Source organism: Zea mays, chromosome 9, assembly GCF_902167145.1.
Source record: "Zea mays cultivar B73 chromosome 9, Zm-B73-REFERENCE-NAM-5.0, whole genome shotgun sequence".
In the NCBI taxonomy this organism is placed as follows: Eukaryota; Viridiplantae; Streptophyta; class Magnoliopsida; order Poales; family Poaceae; genus Zea; species Zea mays.
In genome coordinates this window covers 50,846,952-50,861,715 of record NC_050104.1, presented here as the reverse complement: position 1 = coordinate 50,861,715, position 14,764 = coordinate 50,846,952, and the positions used below count along the sequence as shown (strand labels likewise).

At 47.1% G+C, this 14,764-nt stretch overlaps 1 protein-coding gene and 2 long non-coding RNA genes across 4 annotated transcripts; 1 reads left to right on the top strand and 2 right to left on the bottom strand.

The window, feature by feature from the left end:
• The first annotated feature begins 6,308 nt into the window (after positions 1 to 6,308).
• On the top strand, positions 6,309 to 9,048 carry LOC103638364 (uncharacterized). 2 transcript variants are annotated; one of them, XR_002264841.3, is made up of 3 exons: positions 6,311 to 6,684; positions 7,849 to 7,970; positions 8,135 to 9,048. It is a non-coding gene; the product is annotated as an uncharacterized lncRNA (long non-coding RNA). The 2 variants fall into 2 exon arrangements; XR_558726.4 differs by lacking the exon at positions 8,135 to 9,048 and having other exon boundaries at positions 6,309 to 6,684; positions 7,849 to 8,115.
• Positions 9,049 to 9,807: 759 nt separating this feature from the next.
• Positions 9,808 to 11,971, bottom strand: LOC118473314 (uncharacterized). The gene is made up of 2 exons (XR_004852642.1): positions 10,391 to 11,971; positions 9,808 to 10,307 (listed from the first exon to the last, which is right to left on the bottom strand). It is a non-coding gene; the product is annotated as an uncharacterized lncRNA (long non-coding RNA).
• Positions 11,972 to 12,814: 843 nt separating this feature from the next.
• LOC103639942 (uncharacterized) lies at positions 12,815 to 14,252 on the bottom strand (the record flags this gene model as incomplete). The annotated part of the gene is made up of 1 exon (XM_023301085.1): positions 12,815 to 14,252. A coding segment is annotated over one exon (1,119 nt), but the record flags the coding sequence as incomplete, so codon positions are not given.
• Between the last annotated feature and the right edge of the window lie 512 nt (positions 14,253 to 14,764).

Here is a 14,764-nt window from a genome sequence, read left to right as displayed (position 1 = left end):
TGCACACTAGGTTTTGTCTAAGTGTTGCTATCTCTACCGCAAAGGCTAAGTTTCAATCTACACTAAATAAGTATGACTACGAGATTGAAACTTAAATGCTTAATATAAATGCGGAATGTAAAGCGCTAAGTAGAGAAGCAAACTCTCGTGGATGACGCCGGTATTTTTACCGAGGTATCCGGAACCACGCAAGGTCCCGACTAATCCTCGTTGGTGCCCCTACGCAAAGGGAAGCCCACGCGAGGGCCAAGCACCACGGTCGAGTAACTCCGTAGAGAGCCGCGGGCCTTCTCCACGCGCAAGTGGTGCTCCGCTTCCGGCTCCTCTCGGACGCTTCCCGCCGTCTCCACTATCGAGCTTCCGGCCGAAAACGCCGCGGGCCTCGTTCCCTCCGGTACACGGTGGCGGCCGTGACACAATCGCGGTTGTCACGGTCTCGCAAGACTCTCGCCCCACTCGGTACAATTACAACGACTCACGCAAGAGCCGAGGGGTTGCGAGGTTTATCTAAACTCACTCAACTAACTAGGATTCACCTAGAGCAAGCGCTAAAGCGGTCTAACTAACCTAAGCACTTCGCAAAGCACCTACGCTAATCACCGAGTGATTCTATTAAGCACTTGGGTGTTTGAGCTCTTGGAAATGTGCAATATATGCCTTGGTATGTTGCTTGGGCTCTCACACATGAGAATGGCCGGTTGGGGTGGTATTTATAGCCTCCACACCCCCAACTAGCCGTTGGACAGAAAGCAGCAGCTTTCTGTCGTCGGGTGCACCGGACAGTCCGGTGCACCACCGGACACTGAACAGTAGATGTCCGGTGCACGCCACGTCAGCCGACCGTTGGCGCCTGTAGCAGTCGACCGTTGGATCCGACCGTTGCCTTTCTGCCCGTTGGCACACCGGACAGTCCGGTGCACACCGGACAGTCCGGTGCTACAGCCAGAGAGCGCCTTTCTGCGGCCTCTCTGCGCAGACTGTCCGGTGCTTCACCGGACAGTCCGGTGCACACCGGACACCGATGTCCGGTGCACACCGGACACCGATGTCCGGTGCGCCACCTGGCGCTGGCTGACAGCCCTTTCTTGGATTTCTTTGCTGATTTCTTCGGGCTTCTTTGTTCTTGAGTCTTGGACTTCTATGCATCTTTTTATGTCTTCTTTTGAGGTGTTGCATCCTCATTGCCTTGGTCCAATTCTCTTCGCATCCTGTGAACTACAAACACAAACACTAGAAAACTTATTAGTTCACGGATTGTGTTGTTCATTAAACACCAAAACTCAATTAGCCAAAAGGCCCGGGGTCCATTTTCCTTACACCGACCAAATCGTAGGAGCATTTAACGCAAAGGTGGCCTGACACCTTTATCCTGATGCGCGCCCCCCGGCAGAGCCGAAGTGACCGCCGTCACTTCGCCGCTCCACTGACCGGCCTGACAGAAGGACAGCGTCGCCTGCGCCACTCCGACTGCAGTGCCACTTGACAGAGTGAGACTGACAGGCAGTCAGGCCCTGCCAAAGGCACCATAGGAAGCTCCGCTTCGCCCGACCCAGGGCTCGGACTCGGGCTAAGTCCCGGAAGACGGCGAACTCCGCTCCGCCCGACCCAGGGCTCGGACTCGGGCTAAGTCCCGGAAGACAGCGAACTCCGCTCCGCCCGACCCAGGGCTCGGACTCGGGCTCAGCCCCAGAAGACGACGAACTCCGCTTCGCCCGACCCCAGGGCTCGGACTCGGCCCCGGCCTCTACCGACGACCTCCGCCTCGCCTGACCCAGGGGCTCGGACTCGGCCTCGGCCATGGAAGACAGACTCGACCTCGGCTTCGGAGGAGCCTCCACATCGCCCAACCTAGGGCGCAGGCCAGCCACGTCAACAGGAGGCGCCATCATCACCCTACCTCGAGCTGACTCGGGCCGCAGGGAACAAGACTGGTGTCCCATCTGGCTAGCTCCGCCAGATAGGCAATGATGGCGCCCCGCATACTCTGTGACGACGGCGGCTCTCAGCCCCCTTACGGAAGCAAGAGGACGTCAGCAAGGACTCAACCGCTCCGACAGTTGTCCCTCCGCCAGGCTCCATCGCTCCTCCGACGGCCACGACATCACACCAGCTGGGTGCCAAAATCTCTCCGGCTGCCACATCGGCATGTACTTAGGGCGCTAGCTCTCCTCCGCTAGACACGTAGCACTCTGCTACACCCCCATTGTACACCTGGATCCTCTCCTTACGCCTATAAAAGGAAGGACCAGGGCCCTCTTAGAGAGGGTTGGCCGCGCGGGGACAAGGACGAGACAGGCGCTCGCTTGGAAGCCGCTCGCTCCCTCACCCGCGTGGACGCTTGTAACCCCCTACTGCAAGCGCACCCGACCTGGGCGCGGGACGAACACGAAGGCCGCGGGATTTCCACCTCTCTCACGCCGGTCTCCGGCCGCCTCGCTCTCCCCCCTTCGCGCTCGCCCTCGCGCTCGACTCATCTGGGCTGGGGCACGCGGCGACACTCACTCGTCGGCCCAAGGGACCCCCGGTCTCGAAACGCCGACAAGTGTAGACAGTTGGTAAAATTTATTTGTTTCTAGGAGCGTCTAACAAATCGAGCACGGTTCCAGTATTGTCGTCAGTTTCAACTTGGTCTGAACTATTTTTTTATCTTCAAAATCCTAGTTTCTGAAACTGTATTTATATGTGTATTTGCATTTGTATTTTCGAGAATGAAATGAAATTAAGTGAGAAAATCTCATTTTTCTTTATTCTCCACCGCCCTAGCTCCTTTTTCCTTATCCCTTCGTACGTGCTCCCAGGAAAATCCTTCACGTCTCCTTTTCCAAACCAGCCGTCGACCTTGATTTCCTCTGCCCGCGGCATCCTCCTGCTCCCTGCTCCATTCCTTGCCCCCTCCTATGGCGCACTACTCCCCTGCAGCTCGCTAGCCGCGCCCTCCCTGCTCGCCGTTCCTATCCCCTAGCCGAGCCCAACTGTAAGCGCCGCTCTCTCTTCCTGCAGCGGGCCGATGCCCAGCTCCCAGCCACCGTATTGCCATCTACCTACGCGCTCCCTCTCTTGGTACACACACTCATCCATCTCTGTCACCTGAACTACTCCACTTAGCGGCTCCTAGAACCTAGAGGTCAGAGAAGAATGACACATATCATTAGTTGAGATGAGTAGCATGGTCCATAGCATTAACGCCTTCTGCATGCATCCTTAACAGAATGGAAAATACTATGTTAACAAATAACTCTAGAAATGTGAGTGAGGTACTGAGGTCCTAAAAACAAAACAAATTTAGTAGAACTAAATAAAAAAAGAGTTACTGCATCGGTGACCAGCTTCTCCTGGTTTCCACTCAACCTTCAGCAAACTGATGTCCTAAAAACAAAACAAATTTAGTAGAACTAAATAAAAAAAAGAGTTACTGCATCATCGGTGACCAGCTTCTCCTGGTTTTCACTCAACCTTCAGCAAACTATAGGACTCGACAAAGATCTGAACCCAAATGGTTCAGGTAAGGATGCACTGGATAAGACTGGCCTCTAAAATCAAGGTTATGTGGATAGTAAAAACGTAAAATCCCTTTTCATCCTTCATTTTTCTAGCAACATGTAATGAATGTGTATGAATTAGATGAATGAGACGTTAAAGATTGAATAAAGTATGGCGCTACCCCTTAGTATCTTACAACAAGTTTGAGTTCAACATCACATGTCTGCAACTTCAGGTTAAGATGAAGGTCACTAAAAAAGGGCCACAAAACAAAAAGGTGAGGAAAAAAGTGGAGATAAGTGACATCAAATGTACCTTGCTGTAAATTAGCGAGTGATCCAATGACATACAAGCTGATCTCGTCATAGACTGCTTTGCCTTCGTACAGGAAAGGACAGATGCAAGGCAGCGCGAGCAAGGGGCAGGTGGAGGCACGCGCGGAGAGAGAGAGAGAGAGAGAGAGAGAGAGAGAGAGAGAGAGAGAGAGAGAGAGAGAGAGGTGGAGGTGGAGCGAGAGTGGCCTTACCGCGGAGGAGGCACGAAGGTGTGGTCTTCGGCAGGGGCGTATGCGGCGGCCGGTGGCGGGGAGGAGGATCATGGTGGCCCCGGCCTGGCTGCGGCGTGGCGAGCACGTTCGCGGAGCTGCGCGGCCGCAGAGGAGGCAGAGGGGCGGCACACGTTTGTGAAGGCTGCGCGCATTCGAGGAGGGGCGCGTGGGAGCCGACGGAGGGGACGATGCGGCTGCCAGCAGAGCTGCGTCGGGGATGCAGGAGCTGCGCGATGTGGTGGCGGGAGGGAGGAGGCGAGGCTTATCATGCCACTGGCGGAGGTGGCGGCGGGATTGGAGATGGATTTTGCGGGATTGGAGAGGGATTTTGGGTCCGTGTCAGGCGCTCATAGCCACGCGTCGCGTATGCGATGGGCAGAAGCCCGGCGAAAGCGGAGAGCGCTTCAAACCAGGTCAGGTTTTAATATCTCTGATTTGGTTCTCTATGCGGCATATGTTTTGATAAAATAAATAGTTTAAACAAATGAATGTGAACAGTAATAATAAAAACAACAAACAATAAAAAATCTAGAAAAATATTTATGCATGGTGACTCTCCTAGGAAAGAACACAACAAAAGGCTGATGTTTAATCAAGTTTGAGGTTCAGATTATAATGAAAATAGCAGAACAGGCATGTGATGCACAAAGCTCATTCCACTAAATACACATGTAAAAGAAAAATCTTCATCTGAAGGACGATTTTTTTTCTACAGAAATTTTGGGTCAATTTTAGAATTTTATTCCTGCATTGCAACAAAAAATTGGATATAACCTTGTAAATATAATTTCACTACATTTCTAATAGGATTACAAATGTTGAGTATTATTTTTTCAAAAATAATTACATTCATCACTTGGAGTAAGATACTTATAAATATTGTGCTGCCACAAATGACTTTGGACAAGATATTAGCAATAAGTAGATGGCAATTTTTTTGTCTTGCAATAACGTACCAGTATCCGCTTAGCCAAAACGTTATGCTTCCCCTTTGATTGCAATGCATTTTTGCAACCTCAGAAAATGTTGCGTTTAGAATTGATCCCCAATCTACATCACTTGTTTCAGTTTGACTTTTGTTGTCATTGTATCCATTTTTTTATGCTTCCTCCCATAACTCTTTCCAATTAGATGTTACGACTGGTTGTCATAGTGAAGCTAAGATCATTCTCAAGTTATTCTCAAGTTATCTACATCACTTGTTTCAAACATAGGCTGACTAATAAACAAACATAGGCTGACTAATAAACAATTGAACCGGGTAAATGAACAACCTATCATCACACCAGTTATATTAGTTGAGTTAGCCCACCTTTGACGTATTCCACATTGCTAAAGGAACAACATGACGCCTCGAGAGGAGCCCAAGAACACAAGTGAACTGTTTTCCTAAAGAACAACACTGACGCCTTAAGAAAATAAGCGAACAAATACTGATTTCAAATTATTTCAGATATTGCTTTGCAGACTACATTCAGATACTGATTTGTAGACTACAAATATTGCCTTGCAGACTACAAATTATTTCTTAAAATACCACGAACGAATACTGCTTGATGAGGAGAGTTCGGTGTGGATCAGGTGGCTTCCAACATGAGCAGCGGGAAGGGGGCACGGTAAGATGCAGCAAGGCACCGCACAACAAGGCGGGGATCTAGAGCGGGATCTTACCTTGTCGAGGGGAAGGGGACTGACAGTGTGATCAAATTCTATCGCGGACTATCGGCTCCTTTGGGCGGACTGTCCGTAGGCCAGACCGTCTGACCCTCAGTGCCCGATCATCCAGCCATGCCCAGTGCAACAATTAGTGCTCAACAGTCCTAAAAGTGGTCCCCAACCCTATTTCTCTCTTCTTTCTCTCCCCCACCAAATTCTCTCCTCTCTCTGTCCCCTACAACCAACCAATTGCTCCTTGTGTACTGCTCAGGCATTAATTAGTGTAATATGCATAAATTTATCACTTGTATCCCCTTAAGTGCTAGCACGATAGAAACAAGAGTCAGTTCGAAACATACAACTTAAATTTTCTTTAAAAAATTAGAAACTAGTTCATTTCCATGGCATTAAAATGAACTAGCCGTCTAATTTTATATAAGATGATTGACATGTAATCCTAGAAAACAAACATGCCCTTACTATTATTCTAATCCTCATGGATATTTCCTATATACAAACGCCGACGCAAAGCTCGTCTCACAGGCCATCCACGTCGTCCCTATTCTTAATAGTCGTTAGATCGTCATCCAACGAACACAGTCGGATCAACTTTTCACTGTCTCCCAGCATCGCGACATTTCCAGGCTCTGCCACCACCTCTCCCAATGGGCGGCCACAGTTTCTTCCTCCGACAATTCGTCACGCCCATGCCGCCCTCCCCTCCGACCACCTAACTTCGCTCCGCCCATGGCCGTCGTCGCCCATGCCGGCCTCCCACGGCCTCGCCTCTTTCTCCCTTTCTCCTTCCACGGAAGCCCCATCTATTCATCATGCCTGTCATTGGCTCTGCCTTCGGTTGCTGTAGATTATGACCATGGGAACCCATGGTGTCGCCCTGACACTCCTCACAACGGTGCTTCTCGAGGCCACCATCCCAGTGTCAGCAGTGGATGGCCTTGCGTGGGTCGTGCAAGAAGCCACGAGTTCCTCATCAAGATCAGGTCAGGCCACCCTCCCATCTCCACCACTACCCGCACCTGTTGGCACAACGATTCCGTGTGCTTCTCCTTGCTTGCTATTTCTTGCTCGCTAATTTGTCCATCAGATATTCAGTTGTTTCATGTGCCAAAATAGATTGAGTACTATTGTGCTCACCAAATGCTCGATAAAATGTCTAGAGAAGTAGTATTTGCCACGCTTGCCTTCTTTACAACATATGTAACTTGCTAAAATAATATCATTTCAGAGGCCCTATAGATTCAAAATTATTGACTCAAAATTGGTCAAGTTTAATTAAAACATAATTAAATTATCATTATATGGTAGAGCAAGGGCGTGCTTGAAAGTCCAGTGCCAGGTCAGAAAAGAATATAAGTAGCATGCTTTGATTACATATATTGTCAGAGCGTTACAGTATATGTAACAAGTAGAAATAAAGATGTACACTGGTTATGTATATAGCTGACTTTCCTAAATGATATCATGGAGAATATTTGGAAAATAAGCATTTTTCTATATTCTATATAATACAATTTTCTACGCATATATACATGCATAGATGGTTGGGAGTTATCAGAAGTGCCGAACAAGCACTCCTTTCATTTTCATTTTTTTCTTTCTAAAAATCCTTAGTCTCAAACCATTTTTTGCATCTTAACAGTTTTCTTATTCTGAGAATCAATTGGAGCAGTTAATAAGTGATGTGACTTTGAATACAAGAAGGATGGAAAATCAATTGGAGCAGTTAATAATTCACAATTTTTGGGCAAAGGCCTTCCTTGCGACTATAGAATTCCCTGAATCAAAATTTGGAATTAATAGACTAACCTTCGTATGCCTAAAAATATTTGGAATTGGTCATGATGAGCCTCATGTACAGATATATCAAGAACCTCATTGCCAATCAGAAGCTGCATACTTCCATCTTTCCATTTTACAGAGCGTGCATTACTTTCACACTACAATAAATAAGTACCCAAATCTTATTAACCAAAGTAAAAAGAAATGAAATCTCAGAAAGCATCAATGAAGTCACTGATGTTTGTTGCTTTTATTAGGACTGAGAACTATACTCTGCCATCTTCCAGATTACAAAAAACTGGAAAATATATCTCCTCCCTCTTTAGTTTTATAGTGCATAATTTGGCGCTCCATTTGATTTTTAGATGCAATTATTGGTCTTGGTGAAGCAGAGGACCGGGTAGGATTGTTGGGTACACTTGCCACCTTGCCTACACACTGAGAAAGTGTCCATATTAATGAAGGCACTCCTCTTGAGGATCAGAAGGTATTTCGCACTGCCAATTATTTTCTATATAGTTTAGATGGTTGCGGCTGCTGCACGATCTTACATCACATGCATGGAAAGAGTATCTATGTCTTTGTAATACAGTTCTCCATGCTAGAACAAGTGCTTTGTTTCGTTCCTGAGACCAACTCCATCTTTGCTAGCGAGAAACTTCTCACACTTGCAAACAACAACTTTGACACGGACCAGACGATGTTCAAGATCCTTGGCCTAATCCCCAATGCTCTAAGCTTTTGCTAGCAAGAAGTGGTGGTGATGCTGCTTGCACCAATAGGTCTGAGCTACACATATTTTATAGTCTGGGATGTTTAATATTGTAGCTTTTCAGCTAATCCTTATATATATACTAGATGAGTGCCCGTGCGTTGCAACGGAAACGTATAATAATACGATAACTTATGTACAAATGTGTGTTATATTATTATGAGAAAATGTTTCGGAATCCATTGTGATCCTACCCATATATAAATTTGGTTATTTAATCTAGCTATTTCACCATTACATTGCAACCATTAGTAACATATTGATTTCTATATATGATTTTAATAATGTCATTGAGTTATAATGACAGCACAATTGAGAAAGTGTTATTTATAACTCAAATATCAGAAAAAGGGTACTAAGAAAGCACAGAAATAAGGTAATTAACTCTATCACAAGAACCAAGTGAACAATGAAATATCTCCATTCCAGCAAACAACATGATAGCCGAAAACTCGGAAAAAGATCAATACAATGTTGACCATATATCATGGCCATCACCATTGTCATCATTTATCAAGCATGGATAATATTGATCACATCGTGCACCTCCAACATGCATTGAAAGCTCTGTTTCTACCCCTAATGATGAAGAGGTCAAAGCAGAGGCCCTTGACGGAGCAGACGTAGTGTGCGGCGACGGCGCGGGCATAACGGATTAGCTTGCCGCACCAGACGAGGCGGAACTGCAGGAGCACGTGCACGAGGTGCGTGACATCGGTGCAGGTCCAGAGCGTGGTGACAGCGGAAGCGAGGCCGAAGTCCATGTAGAGGCAGGGCTTAAAAGACCACATGAGCTGATGAGAACATTATTTGTAAACACATGCTCAATATAAACGAGTCACAAGATATTTTGAATTGGAAAAACAAATTTACCAGTAAACAGATAGAAGATTATTTGCAAAAGTAGGAATGAAAAGTATAGATATTTAGAATAGTACCTGTAAAAGATGTAGAATAGTGTCAAAGGGTGAAACTTCTGAAAATGAAATGGCTGCAGAGGATGAAAAAAATGTGAATATGTAATGCCAGAAGAACGCTAACAAAAACTAAATATTTAGAAGCTTGCTTGCAGTGCTGGTGGTGGCTCTGCAGAGAAACAAGCTGGGATCTGATAATCAGGTTCTCCTATAGCTGGCTCACTTGACCACGGAGAGCCAAATGTCTTGTAAAGATTATCTTGGGAGTTTAAATTCAACCCCAACGAGGTCTAATCAATCCCTAAAGCAAGAGTTGTTGGTCCAGGCTCTTTCATTCTTATTAAACTCAACAATCCAAGTAAGTTATGATGTCTTGTTGTGGTTAGAACAAGTTATGAAGTATCTAGGTCCATCACGGACATGATGACTCGAAGCAGACAGTGACATAATTTGAGCATATACTGAAGTTGGTGTCTCACTGTCACTGCTGCTCCATGAAGCCATTGGCTCATCATCCATTAAACAAATGAACCCAACAAAGGAAAAGAACAATAAAAAGAATACATGTTACTTTATCGTTCACCACACTATTTAAATATTAAAAGCAGTGCCATTAACAGAGCATCCCCACCACATTATAGAGCGACAGAGTTCTCTGATAACATAAACAACACATACGACAAAAACTACCACAAACACAGGCATGAACTACCACAAATATTGGTGTTTTTATACTAACTTGGTCAATGTAACACATGTGAGAACTATAGGGATTTCTGGTTTGGTGTACATAGGAGCTAAACTTTGGCAGTTTTGAACAAGTTAGACCATCATAATTCTGCTAATGATTCATTTTCTCTACTTATTCTTCGCCTTCTCATCTAAGAACTGCTTCAAGATCAGAATTTGAGTGTCCCTTGCTGCATGAAACAAAAAATGGAAATAAGCAAATATTGTGACACCTAAACCAACTTAGTTGGTATTAAATAAATATAGAAGACAAGGGGGAAACTGTTGGAATAAAGGACCACTGAATCTCATAAATCATGATGCATGCTGACAGTGTGTGAGTGTGATATGCAATGGCTAGGGAGGGAAGATGCTCAAGTTGTTGCTCAGTTCAGCTCGTGTGTACCTGAGAAGTGAGAAAGGGGCAAATCTCCTGTGAACACCTGACCCATGGTGAAGAATGTCTGAAACAAGCATGAAAGAACTTACCCGTAGTGGCTTGCTTCATGATGTTTAGTGGCCATGATACCACATAAGGATTGGTGTAACAACTGTACATTTCAAACAGATGATATTTTCATCATTCCTTAATCCTTATACATGAAAATACGGACCATCTTGTATTCTAGAGGTCCTCTTGCCATCTGACAAAATTATCAAGATGCCTAACAAAGATAACTTATGTTAGAGGAAAATTCCTTAAATCTGCTTGAAACCTTAATCAATGGACTGAGCTCCTTTTCACGGTTCCAGAAAATTATCCTTGATTATAAACCTCCTAGAGCATATGCATGCAAGCACATTTTGGCCAAAATTTCTTCATTCTGCTCATGCAGATGGAAGGCATCAAGGCCTTGAGCACAGATGAACATTCAATGTAGAAAAAGGGACATAATGTGGCTTATTCTATGTCAATGAAAGAATCAATGATAATAATATGTACGTACTCCTCAAATTGACGCAGAAATGAGAGGATATACTCTAGTTTTATTAGCACAAAAAGGGAATTCCTTCACGGTGCCCGGCATGGGACCAAAAGCTACGTATCTGAAGTTTGTTTAGTAAATGACAAATTAATCATTAAAACACTCCTAACCCATTGCAAGAAAAAAAGGAACGATAGACTAAGATCCCCTGACCCAAGGGTTATTCTATGAACAAATCTGGGGAAAACAGAGAAATCAAACAGAACAGAAAAAGGAGGATGCTTCATTCACCATCGCCGACTTGGATTTGGGACCGTCGACCGAATCGAGGATGAAGACGACAGTAGGGGTGGAAATGAGACGAGCTGAGCTCGGTTCGCCCATCCGGCGAGTTTGGAAAGCGGCTCGGCTCGCTTCTGGCTCGCGAGCCAACGATCCTAGCCATAAACGTAGATCCGCTCTCTAAATTATAATACAAAATCTTTAAAATATTTTTAAAAACATATTTTAAATTAGTAAAATAGATATATTACTAATATAATATAGAAAATAGATTAATTTTGTATAGTAATCTCAAATAACATAAATTAATTGTCTACTCGGTAGTAATATTATATGCTAATTAGGATTTTATGTAACAAATTGTTGTTGAGTCGAGCCACGAGCCAGCTCGCAAGCCGAGCCGAGCTGGCTCGCTCTTTTCACGAGCCACAAAAACAGGCTCGGTTCGGGCTCGTTCTGAGCGTCGAGCCGGTCCGAGTCGAGCTGCTGCAAGCCCAAGCCAGCTCATCGAGCTCGAGCTTTATTTCTAGCCCTAGACGACAGCAGCGCCGGGCTTTGCTTCCTTTTCTCGGCACCGAGCTTGGAGGACATAACAGACAGGCGGATGCGTTTGGCGATGGCGACCTTGGGACAAATGGTTGATGGAGTTGGTCGTTGTTGCTGGCTTGAGCTCGCGAGGACCTCCACCATTGGCTCTGGTTTTGCAGGGATTCCACCCGAGATGAGCGGTCCGCCGTCGGAACCGCCCGACTCCGGCCATATAGAGCCCAGCTTCGCGTCTAGGGCTGGACAAAATACTCGTGGCTCGTGAGCTCGCTCGACTCGTGGCCAGCTCGGCTCGGCTCGACTCGGCTCGTTTCAATTTTATCACGAGCTGAGCTAACATATCAGCTCGGTTCGTTAACGAGCCAGCTCGACACGAGCTCGAGCCAGCTCGTTAGCTCGAATGAGCTAGCATTTATCTGTACAACAAATCCTATACTTGTATTGGATGAATTAATAAGTGATGAACTATGTTAGTTTAGGGTTTAAATGATGTGATATATAAAATTATGAGTATTGTTAGTCTTTTCTAGTGTTAAATTAGTATGAAATTAATTAGCAATTGATTATATTGTTGTATATATATATGTATACTATTTTTTATTCTGGCTCGCGAGCTAAACGAGCCAGCTCGAGCTCGCAAACGAGTCGAGCCGAGCTGGTTCTCTGGCTCGGTTGCTTAACGAGTCGAGCCGAGCCAGCTCGTCCCCTTAACGAGCCAGCTCGAGCTCGGTCGAGCCGAGCCGAGCTGGCTCGATATCCACCCCTATTCGCGTCCAAGTCCGACAAAGCACACTGGGAACAAACAGGCGGCGCAGGGAGACAGTTGCAACAAGGGAGAACGAGAGGGAAGGTTTTGCCCTGCCGTGGAAGAGAGAAGCAGCCAGCGACAAGGGAGAAACCGTTTCAACTTGTACATGTTTGTGCCGAATCCAACATCGATCGTCGCTCTGAGCCCTAAATTAACATAGGAATTACGAAAGGATACTCAAAACAATTCAGAGTTATTGGGGTTATTCCAGACCTATTTTCCGAGTTCACACTTCAGTTGTCTATATCTTAATAATCAGCCAAGCCGCTTCTTAAGATATAGGCAACTTGGGAGCGTCACCAATGCTCAACACTTGATTCAAAGAAATAATTGCACATACCTAAATTGCACTGAGATTAATACCACATCCTTCGAAGGGGGCTGTTGAAAAAGCTAATCCATCATTCATTTTAGATCAAAATATGAAAATTTATACAGAACAGGATATCCTAAGACAAGCAATGAAAATAGAATTGAGGCAAAATTACTACCACACCTATGGCGAATGGCAACCTCACTTGCCTCCAGGCTCCAGCGAGGGGCTAAACTGCCCTTAGCAATCTTCTCCAGCGAGGAAGTATTATTATTAACCACAAAACCTGACACAATAGTCAGCAGCTATGTCATATTGTAGGGCTTGCAATAACAGCAAGCCCTAGCTAGGTGCTTCTTACTTCCGTCGGCCCTCAAGCACCTTCTTCAACTCCTCACTTGCTTCATTTGAGGCCGGTTTCGTCCCACTGTCTACCAATTCCTTCGCATTTATGTGGAAATGACGATCTGGTTTCGACACTAAAGTATGTTGTTGAGGTGGCACTGCTGTTGGCAGCTTACGATCATTGCCTTTGCCGGCTCCAATCTCTGCACTCAAGTCCTCGACTGCACGACGCAGCATTGTGCTCTCCGCATTCAGCTTATCCAGTTGCCTCTTCATGAGTGAGAACTCTTCATCCTCAGCTGCCGGTGGTGTGTCTTTCTTCCTCTTCTTGTCCGCTTCAGACTGTGAAGGCACCTTGGGCGTGTGCTCGATAATGATCTTGTTCATCACCAGCAGCGGCAGCTTGCTGATGGCGAGGCTCCCAGCCTTGCGCCCGTACCCGTTGTCTGCAAGCGTGGCCTTGATCTCCGGCGGCACGCGCAGCCCCCACTGGAACCACATGCTCGCTTTACTCCACAGTGGCAGCACGCTCCTGGTCGTGAGCCGCATCCCGGACAGCAGCGCGCCTACGCCGCCGCCGTTCGTCCCGGTGGCGGCCGCCACGTTCGCCCCGAATACATTCTCGGCGAAGGAGAGGTCGTTACCGTGTGCTTCGCAGTCGTGGTCGTCGCTGTTGGTGGTGAGGTCGACCATCTTGATCGCTAGCGGGGGCGGAGTGGATGTGGGCGGCGGTGTCGGCGGGGAGTGGACGGAGCTTGCGACGGCGAAGTCCCCGATCCGGGGCTTGAAGAGGAGCGAGAAGGCGGGCGGGTTGGAGGAGGTGAGGTTGAATTCGGCGGCGAGGGCGAATGGGGCGCGGATAGGGGACCCCGTGCGGACGGAGAGGGCAAAAGGCTGGAGGGGTTCGTTGGGGCGGTATGAGAGGCGGAGCGCCGGGACAGAGGGGAAGGCGGTGGAGAGGTCAAAACGGAGGTCCTTGGCGTCTCCCCCCGCCGCGAGGCCCGAGAGGAAGGGCAGCCCTAGCACGCCAATCGGCACCTTGGCGCGCAGCAGCGGTCGGTCGTCGTCCCGGAACTTGATCGACGCCTTCACGGCGGGCGGATGGGCGGCTAGGGTTAGCCTATATTGGATTTAGGATTTGCCGGGTTGGGGAGGTTCGATGGTGGTGGGGATTTGAAGTCTGGAGGCGGCCAGGAGCCTGGGCACGAGCGGCGCGACGGCGTCCCGCGGGTGCTCCCCGGCGACGAGCGCCAGCAGCCGGACCGAGTGCCGCCGCAGCGGCGTCCTGTCGGTTGCGGAGGTGGTAGGAAGAGCGGGCGAACGGCGGGGTTTGCGGAAGGGCGTGCGGGTGGAGGCGGGGGCGGTCTACACTGCTAACTTAATAGTTAGTAGAGATATATATATATATATATATATATATATATATATATATATATATATATATATATATATATATATATCCACACGTATTGCTTCGTCTACGTGTCTACGATAACACACTGTTGATTTTGTAAACGTATCGAGATTGGTTGACAGCATTGGCCCAGACCCCTAACCGCACGCCTCCTTTGCCACGCACCGGGTGGCCTTGAGGCCAGCCAGCAACTAGACCACAGCTTGTGCTGGCGGCTGGCCCATTTGGC